The sequence below is a fragment of the Salarias fasciatus genome, chromosome 16 (genome assembly GCF_902148845.1).
Source record: "Salarias fasciatus chromosome 16, fSalaFa1.1, whole genome shotgun sequence".
NCBI classification, from domain to species: Eukaryota; Metazoa; Chordata; class Actinopteri; order Blenniiformes; family Blenniidae; genus Salarias; species Salarias fasciatus.
In genome coordinates this window covers 1,446,992-1,459,383 of record NC_043760.1, presented here as the reverse complement: position 1 = coordinate 1,459,383, position 12,392 = coordinate 1,446,992, and the positions used below count along the sequence as shown (strand labels likewise).

Genomic DNA, 12,392 nt, shown 5'->3' with positions numbered 1-12,392 from the left:
GTGACAAATATTCTTTCATATGTACTTAGTTTTATTACACATGAAATTGCCAAAATGATCATGATTGGCAGGTATTGATTATGGGCCTCGATGTGTTGGTCGCTGCACAACACAGTGCGGTGTAACTAACATTTTAACCAACAAGTGTGAATTTTTCTGGTTACATTTTTCATTGATTCAAATTACATGTGTTTTATTTAAATTATTATTATTTATTGTTTCAATACAATGTGATGATAATACCAGAAAAGTGCACATTTCCATCCGTAACTGAATCATGCTAAGCAGGTCCGAGTCTTCCTTTCCACCTCCTTGCAGTACTTGTCAGAGAGTCCTGTCGCGCTGTGAAAGGAAGCAGAAGGTGAGACCTGAAGCATCGCCACACACAGGAAGCTGCTCGTACCGACCGGAGATCCCTCAGCTTCTTTTCTTTGATCTCATGGAGGCGCTGCTGCCTCAGCCGCGCCTCCTCGCCGCGCCGATCCGCCTCCTTGAAGAACTCCCGGCGCTTCGCCGCGGCCGACAGCTCGCGCTCCTGCATCTGCTGGCGGATGGCGTGCGCGTGGCGGCGAGCGTTCTCATGCTGCCTTTCCTGCTGCTCCTTCTCTTTGGCCATCGCTTCCTTCTGGACTCTGTGTAGATGAACACAAACCTTGCAGACGGCTTTCTGGAGGCTGTCTGACAGGAGGGTGGAGACAGTCTCACTTCAGCACCCGGTCGAACTCCGCCCTCTCACGCCCGGCCTCGGTGGATAGGCACTGCTCCTTGTTGCGGACCTGCTCCCGGCGTGCCGCCCTCAGCATGGCTTCCTCCTGAGCCTTCTTGACGGCCAGCTCTTTCTCGGCTCTCCTCCACTCTCTGTCCATCGCTTCCTGGTTCCTCCGAGCGCGGAGCTCATCCTGAAGCAACACGCGTTTTTCAACAGGGATTCGACGTGGGTCACATTTCAAACCCAGCTCTTGGGATTACAGTTCCTACCTGCTCCGCTTTGTGGTCTTTTGCTCTTTCTTGCTGGGCTCTGAGTCGAGCGATTTCCAACTCTTTCTCCTTCTTGATTCGTCGTTGCTCGGCTTCGTACTCTGCCTCCCGCTCCTGTGGAGATCAAACGTCCACACAGAGAAAACATGTTCGTCCGGCTGATCAGCTCAACATCAACACGGTGATTTGATTTTCTTCTGACCATTTTCTGTCGAATGTATTCCAGATCTCTGAGATCAGCCAGCTTCTCCTGCTCCTTCCGTTGCTCCTTGGCATGCATGGTCTCAGCATTGATGCGCATGATCTCCCCCTGCAGAAGCTTCTGCTCCTCTCTTTTCTTCTCCAGGGCCTGAAACAAGACAAACAGAGGAAAACTCAGTCCACGGCCACTGTACACTCATCAATCTGCACGTCGGCGCTGTCTGAGTTTCTGGTTTTCTGAACCTACCCTGAGGTCTTCCAGATTCATCTGCTCCTGTTTCTCTCTGAACTGCTGACTCTCTTGGTCTTTCATTTCGTCTTGCACTTGCTTCTCCAGCAGACGCTGCTGGATCTGCTCATAAATCTGCTGCATTCCCCTGTAAACCGAACACATGAGGAGCCGACACTGCTCAGCTGAGCACCGTTCAGGAGTCTGTCAGACGGGACAAAGCTGTCAGGTTCTGAGGAGTGGCTCTTTCACCTGATTCTTTGTTGCTTGCGCAGCTCATCAATCTTGCTGATCGTCTCCAGAGCCTTGCAGCGCTCCACCTCCATCATTGCGTCCAGACGCCTCTCCTCCTCAGCCATCTCCTCCTGGTTCAGCTTCTTCTCATTCATCTGGACGTCCCGGGTGGCTTGACACTGAGCTCCTAGAATCAGCTGAGAGAACAACACCTGTGCTTACGGGGCTCAATGCCTTCCTATTGGCTGATGAAGTGCCTGTCAGCACCTGGTTGAGTTGTTTGATCTCGTCCTCTTGCTCCATCCTTAAAGCATTGGCCCTCTCCACCAGACGCTGAGCTCTGTCACGGGCCTCCAGCTCCAGCTCCGTCAGCACCGGGTTCTCCCGCCGAGACTCGTCCACCTTGCAGATCAGATTCTTCCTGTCCTCTGACGCTTTCTGGGCGAAGAGAAGGACCAAAAAGAGTGGAGTGCTGGCTGTTTATGATTAATCTAAGACTCTAGTACCCCTGTGTGTAAAAGAGGGATGATTTTCTTACGAGGTCCTCTTCTTTCTTTAACTGGGAAGCCTTCTGTTTGGCCTCCCTCTCCTCTCTGATGAGGATGTGAGATGCAGAGGTCATCCGATGAAACTCCACAGGCGGCAGAATGGTGGACTCTCCTGGAGGATCCTTCCGAGGTACCCTGACAGAAACTCAAGTTAACTCAGCTTTACCCAAAACAAGAGCAAAAGTGAGGTCAAAGAGAGAACAAGTGTTCATTCCACAGTTCCACTGACGGTACGGATCAGGACCTACGGTGCGGATCAGGTCCTACCTGAGAGTACGGATCAGGACCTACGGTGCGGATCAGGTCCTACCTGAGAGTACGGATCAGGTCCTACCTGAGAGTACGGATCAGGTCCTACCTGAGAGTACGGATCAGGTCTTTGGTGATGATCTGCACCATCTCTCCTTCTCTGTTCTTCAGTGATCTCTCCTTTTCCTTCACGCCTGAGCTTCTCCGGGATGCGACCTGGACAAGTGTCACAGTGTGATCAGCCAGTGGCACCGATAGACCTGTTTTATTCTGAAAGCCCCCTAAATAGTTTGGTGTTGCTTTATTTAAAAAAAAAGACAAAAAAAAAAAGACAAAAAACCTTCTTTTTGTAACAAAAATTGCAGACATATTCAATATAAAGGACACAATATTAATTTAAATAAATACTCACGTAACCTGTTATTATTCACTTAAATATGATCAATAATCTGTCAGTTTCCCCTCATTTAGCATCAGAGACCCTTCAGGGAATCCATCCTGTTTCTCTGTTCTGGAGTGATGAATGACAAACACACTGAAAGATCCTCCTCTTTCACTAATCAGAAGCTCTCTGGCATTATGATCATGTCCGAATTTTTACTGGTCCATAGCTATAGGGGGAGGAGTTACTTAGCGTTGCTATAAATATGTAGAGAAACACTTTTTTTGTTTGTTTGTTTGTTTACTGACACAGCATGGTTATTAATTTACTAGAAATTTATTTGACATTTTCTCACGAGAATGCCAAGCTATGGCTCGTGGATTTCTGGGGGTCCGGGAGCCTCAGTTTGAAAACTATTCTGCTGTAAACATGCCGCTATGTGCAAATCTATACATAAAACAAACTGAAACAATAATAATTTCTCTTTTTAGTTGACTGTTTGTGGAGTTTTATGCTCGTGCGCAACGTTTGTTCACATCCGGTCCGCCTCCTGGGGACCAAAACCCCCCGTCCCTGTCCTCAGAGACACCCCTGTGGTGAGGACACCCTCAGGTGAGACACGGAGAAGCCTCTGGTCCCGCTGAGAAACACAAATTATATTTTTATTTATTTATTTATTTATTTTTATTTACCGAGTCCGGGTTCCCGAACAGGCTTTCATCCACCTGAGAATTCGGTGCGATCTTCCGGTACCGGCCGGGGAAGGACCGGCCTCTAGAGGACGTGGAGCTGGATCCGAGTCTCTGTTGGGGGGGATTAACAGTCACTGGTCAAAACCTTCACCAGATTAAATCCATTATTTGAAGTCTAGCTCTCAGCATTTCCTGTTTTGTTTTGTTTTTTTTAAGAAAAAAAGTCGTTTAAACTCACCATCGTTCTCGGTTTCGAAGTTCAGAAGAAGAAAAGTAGGAAAAAATTAAAAAGATCAAAAACTCCTCTTAACTAATATCCTTCAATAAATTCACCATTTCATAAAACGACGCCCGCAGGCGTTTCCAGGGCGCTGAGGGTTTGTTGACTGTTGCTATGGAAACAGTGTGAAGGACGGGAAGCATAAACAGAGCAGGGGGTCACTGGTTCGATTCCCGCTGTTAACGGGTAATGGTTTGGGCTTTACAATGAGAGAAAAATGCAAAATTGCATCTTATAACATTAAACAAGAGTCGTGAAAGTCAAGACACGAAACCAAAAGGATTTGTTTCTGTTTATTTCTTATCTTGTCAGAAAAGTAAGCCAAATATAGATATAAATAGTTCCAAACAAATCCTCATTTAGAAAGTAGGTTCAAAGAATGTCTCACTTCAACCCGTTCTTAGTGAAGAGTGTTCACTTTTCTAACTACCAATACCAGCGGGAAGGTGTTATTTAATCCCACAGATCATCAAAAACCACATGATTTCAGTCCAAGACCACAGAATCCGCAGTTCTGCAGTTCTGCAGCATCCCCGAAAGCACCTATTAGCAGCTACTCATTTAAAACACATGAAAAAACTGAATTCTTAATTCGACAGTGGTTATACTCAGCACATTAGAATAATTCATAATCTTAGACTTATTTTCCTACTGGAGGTCATAATAATCTAAATATTTCGTTGGTGGATATAACTGTAAATACCTAAAAAATGACCTTTTCAGTGCTTTTGCAGCTCCATCCACCTGTACGGGAGTCGTAGGTTCATTAAGACAATGCTGCCGCCTGGAGGCCCCAAGATGAATCGCATCTAGACAAAACGCTTCTCAGTAGTTGCTGTTGAGATCGACTCTTGAAATGAACCTTGAGTGTCTTTATTCGCCGTGTTTGTCATCAGAATCTTCTTCTCTGCCATCCCCTGGTCGTTTCTTATTTCTCTCCGTTTCATGTTCGATCTCAGCTCCATCTCCCTTCCCTGGCCTCTCGTCCGCCCTCTCTCCCTCCTCTGCTGTGATGTTTTCCTGCCTCCTCCCTGCCTTCTCCCCCTCTGTCGTCCTTTCTGCGTCCTCCTTGGTGCTCTTCGTGCTCTGACCGTCTCCCTCTTTGGCCACATCCTGTCCATCGTGTCCCGGTTCATCTAGATCCTTCTTATAGTGAACACCCTCCTCTTCCTCCTCCTCCTCCTCCTCCTCCTCCTCCTCCTCTCCCTCGGCCTCCTCCCTCTCCCACTCCACCTCTCCTCCGACCCCCTCCCCTCTGCCCTGAGGCCGGTCCTCCTCATGGCCCCGGCCCGGCGGTGCCAGCAGCGCCGCCACCTCCAGCTCCAGCTGCTCCACCCTGGCCTGCATCTTCCTGTTGCTGGACTCCAGCTCCACCATCAGTCGAGCCAGTTTGGTCTGCAGGACCTCCAGGTTGTTGTCCATTCTCTCCATCTTGGCGTCCACCCTCTCTGCGGCGTGCTCCCCGGCCTCCCCGCTCTCCTCCAGCATGCCCATCTTGATGAGGATCTGCCGGCCCTTCTCCTCCAGGTGCCGCTTGGCGGCCGGGAACTCGGACAGCACGTCCGTCAGGTCTTCTTTGGACAAGCTGAACAGGTCGGAGTAGCCGATGCTCCGGATGTTGGCCGTGCGACGGTTGCCAGACTTGTTTCCTGCAGGAGGACGGCTTCAAATTCATTTCAAACTTTAAACCAGGCCTCAGGCGGCAGAACACAAATGAACTAAAATGGAGAGTAATATGAAACAGGATACAGGGGCCAAAACTGATCAAATAGAGCCGTAAGAATCTATAAATGTAAACCTAAACCTGAGATGAAATGAAATGTTTTTTTAATTGAATAATTACTGTGGAAAATGACAATAATCTCAACATGAAGAGAGTTTTAATGATGAAAAATGTAATGAAATGTTCAGAGAAAACAAGCACAAAGCATTATGGGAGGCTGCAGTTCTCGTGACAGAAAACCTTTGTCTTTCTAATTGGTGATGCCTCTCAGCTCTTAAAAGCTTCTCTTTCTCAGTTTTCCTTCATGGCCTATATGAAGGAGATGTGGGGAAATGACTCACCTTTGATATTCAGAATACTAATTTCTCCAAAGAAGTTCCCCTCGCTCAGCACGGCGAACTCCGTCACCCCGTCGTCTGCCACCACGGCCAGTTTCCCGTCTTTGATGATGTACATTTCATGTCCCACGTCTCCTTTCCGGCACACGTACTCTCCTGGACTGAACACCTGCAGGGCGGAGAGGCGGGGGAACCGGGTCAGAACCAAGCCCGGCTCCGTCCCGGGTTCCTCCTGCCCGGTCCGGCCGTTTAAAGGCTCTGCGTGGTCAGTGGCAGTGGTGTGAAGGGGGTTCTGCTTCGTTCTGCTCCTGGTTCTCCCCGGTCTCTGGTCCTCCTCCAGAGGCTCTGAGCCTGAGCCTCCAGGGAGCTCTGCAGGAAGCCGGACCAGGAGCAGGGTTCCACACTCCAGCTGACGGCCTGTTACTGCCACTAAGCCTCTCATGGGGATGTTCACACTCTGCTGTATCACTGTGAGAGGAACCCTGGTTCGATTCTAGGTAGCTGGGTTTCTGGGTGGAATTTGCGTGTTATTTTTGTGCATGTGTGAGTTTTACAAGTTTTCCAGTTTCCTCTCAGTCCAAAGAACATTTTGTGTGTATATACTCTGTTTCTCTAACAGTCAGCTGGAGTCCGTTTCATGTCTTTATGGACCTGAATGGACAGACGGACGGACGGACAGACAGGTCATGCTCGCTGAACTGAAGCCGACAGGAGGAGCTGACCAGCGGCTGGAGACTTCAGGACAGTAGGACACACACAACCCGATCTAGAGCGACCCGACCTGTGGTGTCAGTTTGAGCACCAGCTCCTCCAGCAGGCTCTTCTCGCAGCTCTGGAAGATGGTGACCTTGGACAGGATGGACAGGTGGACGCTGACGGCGATCTCTGTCCTCATGTGGACGGGCAGCTGCTGCAGGATCTCGTTCTCCCTCATGATCTTCTTGTTGATGTGCAGGTGCTGGTACCAGCTGTCGATCCGCTGCCGGAGCTCCTTGCTGATGTGGTGGCTGCGCAGGTAGGCCTTCACCTGGCAGAGGGAGGAAAGAATCCAGTGAGCAGGAAATCTTCATCTCTGAAAGTCAACATAGGTTCCACCGATCAGCAGAAACATGAGGAGACCCGATTCCTGCTCTGCGCTGGTCCAGAACGCCAGAGGTTCTTCTGCCAGAGCTGCAAAGCCAGGTGGAGTGCCAAAGCCGACACCTTTTCAATGCCAAATCTGCCAAATCCCGGGTTCTGCCACGCCCAGGGTTCTGCTACTTCCTGGGTTCTGCTACTTCCTGGGTTCTGTCACGCCCAGGGTTCTGCTACTTCCCGGGTTCTGCCGCCCATGTGGATGAGGACTGCTATCTGCTGTCCACCCTCTGTAGCCAAATCATTCGCTGACGGCAGCATTCTCGTTGCACCATGCCAAACTCAGAAAAGGTTCAGTAAAGTTGATTTGGACTCCAGATTCCCTCAATCTTGATCCAATGAAGCCTCTGCAGGATGAGCCCCACCAGGGCGGAGCAGCTAGTTTTCCCAAAGAGCCACGTGAAAAATGAGCACAATTACAGCAAAGAGTCAAAGTGACTTGAGTTTTGTTCAATAAGAATGATCTCTTGAGAAAAAGCAGGTTTTTTGAAGCCTTGAACTTGCCCTGCCGGTCAAAGTGTTCAACCCAAACAATAATGTGATGAAGGCCAATAAGGGGAAGAACTGGGACCGTTTTCAAAATAATGGAGCCAATAATAGCAGTAATTTCAATTTGTAAATTTAGTAACTGCTCACTGACTTAAAGGACCTTCTACCCTGTCCCTCTGACGTCTCAGTTCTGGGTTTTTCGTGACATGTTCCTGATCCTGACCGTCAAGCAGCTCACCAGCTCGTGGTTGGGGAAGAAGACGTTGTCTCGGTCCCTCAGGCTTGTGATGACGTTGCCGACGTTGCCGACGATCGAAGCGAACACCAGCACGGCGATGAGCAGGTCGGCGATCATGAAGAGGTACTCCTCCTCCCTGTGCGGCAGAGGAGTGTCTCCAACCGTGGTGAAAATCTGGGCGGAGAACCAGAAGCAGTAGAAGTACTGCCGCCGCATGGCGGCGAACTGCGGGTCGCTCATGTTGGGGTAGACCCACTGGTCGCTGCCGAAGCCGATGTAGCTGGACAGGGCGAAGTAGAGGCAGGCGTTCCAGTGGATCAGCACGAAGATGTAGATCATCAGCTTGGAGATGCGGAAGGTGTTGGGGTAGGACGTCCGGGTCTCCATGCGGTCCAGCGCCTCGCTCAGCCGCGGTGTGCGCAGGAGGCGGTTGATCCTCACCAGCGGCGTTTGGATGCCAAAGGCGAAGTAGAGGAAGTCGGTGGGCAGCAGGGAGGCCAGGTCCCTCAGGAAATGCTTGGAGTGCAGGTAACGGTCCTTCAAGCTGCGCAGGTCTCTGATGAGGATGCCCTGGTCCAGGTAGCCTGAGGACCAGTCCAAAGGACGTGAGACAAGTTGCAAAGGACTTCACTGCTACAGTTACCTCTGCAGGGCACACGAAACACACCGGGAAGGCAGAAATGGATCTCATTAGGAGTGTTAACAAAGCTTTCACACCGTAAAGAGGCAGAGAAACAAGTTTTCTTCCAGGTTAATGTCTGACTGAGGAGCTGCTGAAGAAATCAGTTCTTAACTCAGGAATACACATGTGCAATATGACCAAAGGAACAGGCTGTGAATAGTGCTGTCAGTTTTAATTGCTTTATTTGTGATCAATTCATGGAGGGCTGTCAATGACTAAGTTTTTAAAATTGTGATGAATCACAGGATCAGGGTTAGAGTTATCCATCGGCTCAGAGAACAGAAAGAAGACAGAAAACTGATTTTCCCTCATAGTTTCTCCTCCTGTTCAGTCCAGCTGAATCCTGAGGATCAGATTCTTCATCTGAAGCTTGAAATGTTCCAAACATCCTCCTGTGATCCATGTTCTGGACGGTTCTGCACTGAGAGAGAACCTCGGCCTGGCCTTCCCTTGAGCAGCTCAACTTTCACATGTTGGGTGGTTCAAATCCCTCATGAGTGTTTTCTGATGAGAAACTGCTCCAGTGTAGTTAAAAGGTTCAGACAAAGTTATTTTTGGTGCATTAAATTAGGGATTCTGTGCGTTGATTTCAAGTTCACAATGATGCAATTAGTTGCAATTAACTGAATAAATTGAATCAGTTGACAGCACTAGTCCATCCATGATAATGGATTTGCACCGTCAGTACCAACACTCATGAGGGCCTGTGTTCTTGATATGCAGTGAGCGGCCGGGACGGGGTGGAAAGTGGGAGGACTGGGTCGCAGTAGGTTGAATAAGCTGTAAAATAACATCTCTGCTTGGAAAAGATCTGTGCAGCTGGGAAGAGGTGCTTTTCCTTTTCCTGCAGTCACAGCAGGAAACAGCTCTCAGGAAACACAACATTTCAGGTGACTCGGCATCTCTTAAAACACATTTTGTAAAAGGATGAAAACAAAAGGAGTCATTTAGAGCACCGAGGATGCAGAGCATGGCTGGTGTAAGCTGCACTCATGTACGGAAAACCTGACATGACGGTTTCTAACAGCAGTGAGCGGCTGTGAAGCAAATGTGTGTGATTTTACAGTAGATTCTCCGTCATGTCGCTCAGTCCTGTGATTCCTGGAGGAGAAGGAAGACCGGAAACTGCTGCCAGGCGGTTCTGGCCCACGGGCCTTATGTTGGACACCCCGGAGCAGTGGAAGGTTTACTGTTCACCTGAGTGAAGCGTGACGATCATGTCGGTGATGTACATGAGGTCAGACAGGTAGTCCAGCGTGAGCCACACCGGCAGGTAGCTCAGCGCGATGTCGGTGAAGCAGGTCCTGAAAGACACGTCCAAACGTCTTCATTCTGACGCCGCTGGAATGTTCCAGCACTGCCTGAGACCCATACATCCCGTGTTTACCTCAAAATGATGATCACCCAGTTGTAGACGATGGGCAGCAGCATGACCTGCAGCCACACGTAGTAAAACTTGTCGGCGGGATCGAGCACCCAGTCGGTCCAGCTGAGACGGAGAAAGAGACAGCTGAGAGAGCTTCATCAGCTTCATCACAACACCCGGAGCAGGGAGCTCCTCTTCAACCCGACCTGCTGTCGTCACACGAGGAACTGATCAAACCGACACACGGAAATCATCTGAACTGCTCATCAGGGATTTGAAGAAAAGTCTTCACTGAAAAATACCGAGGCCAGTTTTTAAAGTACTCACTTGAATCTGGGCGTCAGCCTCGCGGAGGCGTTTTGTTTCCCTCCATCCTTGCCCCCCTCCTCTCCTGCATCAGTAACTTTCTGCCCTCGGTGCCACCTGAACAGCCTCTGCCACTGCTTCCTCCCAACAGCCTTTTCCATTCTGGAGGTTTCATTCTTAAACTAGAGCATTTCTGAAGCTGGAACAGCTTTCCAGCTGGACGGCCGGCGCTCCTCCCGTCCTGAGAGCAAATCGTCCACCTAACGACACACGCATCTGAGCTCTGCCTGGTGATGCCGGTCTCCATGGAAAGAACACCATGGCAGCCTGCCCCAGTGTCTTCTGGGAATTCTTCTCTCCTGAGGAGGCTCAGCAGTCTCTGTGAAGCTGTGAAACACCGTGAGCAGTGGCTGAAGGACTGAACTCCATCCACCACACTCCACGATCAGTAACACACATCAGCATCAAACTATAACAAATAGAAAAAAATGCAACTTCTAAGAAAAAAAACAGTTCAGGTCAGCAGTCCATAACAGGGCAAAGAGACAGACGACCACACACAGTCACACTCACACTCACACTCACACCTACAGACAGTTTAGACTCGGCAGTTGACAAACCGGTGTGAACCTGGAGAGAACACACCAGGACTGAATGTAAGAAAAGAACTCACACCCACAACCTTTTCCCTTTTATCAGGAGTTAAACTTTCCTTATATTTCATACATATCATAGTCACTTTATTATACACTCATTCTGCTGCACTAAAACATACTTGTACATATTTGTATGTATATATTAAAGACCCTGTTGTATTTTAGATTTATGTTCTATATATGTTAGGCCTTTTCTTCTGTTAGATGTTTATTATTATTCTATTATCCTATTATTATTATTATTATTATTATTATTATTATTATTATTATTATTATTATTATTAAGATTTTCACTATTACCTATTTTTATTCTTCATTTATACATTCTATTCTATTTGTTGTTTGAAGAAAATTGGTGTTCTAATTAGGGCTGTCACGATATCAAATTTTCTCTTCACGATAATCATGACCAAAAAATATCACGATAACGATATTATCACGATATCAGCAAAAAAATAACTAATAATGGTACAAACATTCAGATTCATCTTTAATTTTATTTTTGTTTGTTTTCTGTTTTCCCAGATGAATTACATTCAGAATACCTGTCAAATAAGGTGTTGAAACAATATGAGAACAGTAACTGTACAACTGCATACAAAAAGTGTAGTTACACTCAACTAATTAAAATCTGATAAACTGATTAACAGAGGATCCACACGCAGAGGCTTAATTTACGTAGGGCTGGTGGGTTATGAAAACCCACGCGGACCCTCTTGGGTTGAAATCCTGTCCCACCACCACACTGCCGAGAATTTTTGTTTGTTTGTTTGTTTGTTTGTTTAAATCCGAAGCGGAATGAGCGCAGTAGCTGCTTCTCTCCAGTCAGAGGCGCCGCTACTGGCTCGGGCCCCGAGCTGAAGGGGGCCCCGACAGACGGCGGATATCAGCGACACAACTTGAAACCCACTGCATACATTACAATGACACGTCTGGAACCTACCTAATGGGGCCCCACTACTACCCGGATGGGTGCAAAATCTGCTTATAATTACAAGATTAACAAAATCATTTGTGGATAGCAGAGACAAAGCATTTGTATGTAACTGAAGAATGACAAGTCATATGTCTACTGAACAATCACGGGGATATTTTTCTTTTTCTGTTTCCATTCTCTGCTTATGGCAGATTTTTATGAAGCTCGGCATTTCTTGCAAATTGGCGTGTCGTCAAACTTGTCCGCTTCCACTTTTAGGAACCCAAAAAACTCCCACACCACCGACTTCACTTTTTTCGGGTGAGGATAGAGCGTCCCGCTGTCGTTGTCGGCCACCGCCGACGTGTTTAGTTCACTCGTGACGCTCGCTAACTGGGAGCCGCGCTAGCTAGCAGCCGTGCGGCTACCGCTGCTCTGCTGTGTTTATATGAGAGGGGAGGGGGAGAGGCTGGGGGCTGCAGGAGGGAGAGAAGCAGGGCGGAAGAACAGGAGCGGATTTTGAAAATACACTTCAACACGTTTCAAGTGGCACTACATTCTCTATGCGATATTATCATGTGCGCATTTTGAACACGATATTGAAATTTCATTTTTTAATATCACGATTATCGTCAATACCGGTTTACCGCGACAGCCCTAGTTCTAATGCACTTCTTTGTGTTATTGTACATTTTCCAATGTTGATTAGAGAACTCCTCCTAACTCAATTTTTGAAGTAATTTCAGGTATT

General features: G+C 48.0%; 1 protein-coding gene across 1 annotated transcript; it reads right to left on the bottom strand.

Annotated features, from left to right (window-relative positions):
* Positions 1–253: 253 nt before the first annotated feature.
* On the bottom strand, positions 254–3,887 carry cfap45 (cilia and flagella associated protein 45). The gene is made up of 12 exons (XM_030111484.1): positions 3,752–3,887; positions 3,514–3,624; positions 2,549–2,655; positions 2,181–2,325; positions 1,910–2,080; positions 1,661–1,839; positions 1,427–1,556; positions 1,181–1,327; positions 979–1,092; positions 706–899; positions 408–632; positions 254–342 (listed from the first exon to the last, which is right to left on the bottom strand). Exons 1-12 carry the CDS (start codon positions 3,752–3,754, stop codon positions 276–278), a joined length of 1,593 nt encoding a protein of 530 aa, XP_029967344.1. The 5' UTR covers positions 3,755–3,887; the 3' UTR covers positions 254–275.
* Between the last annotated feature and the right edge of the window lie 8,505 nt (positions 3,888–12,392).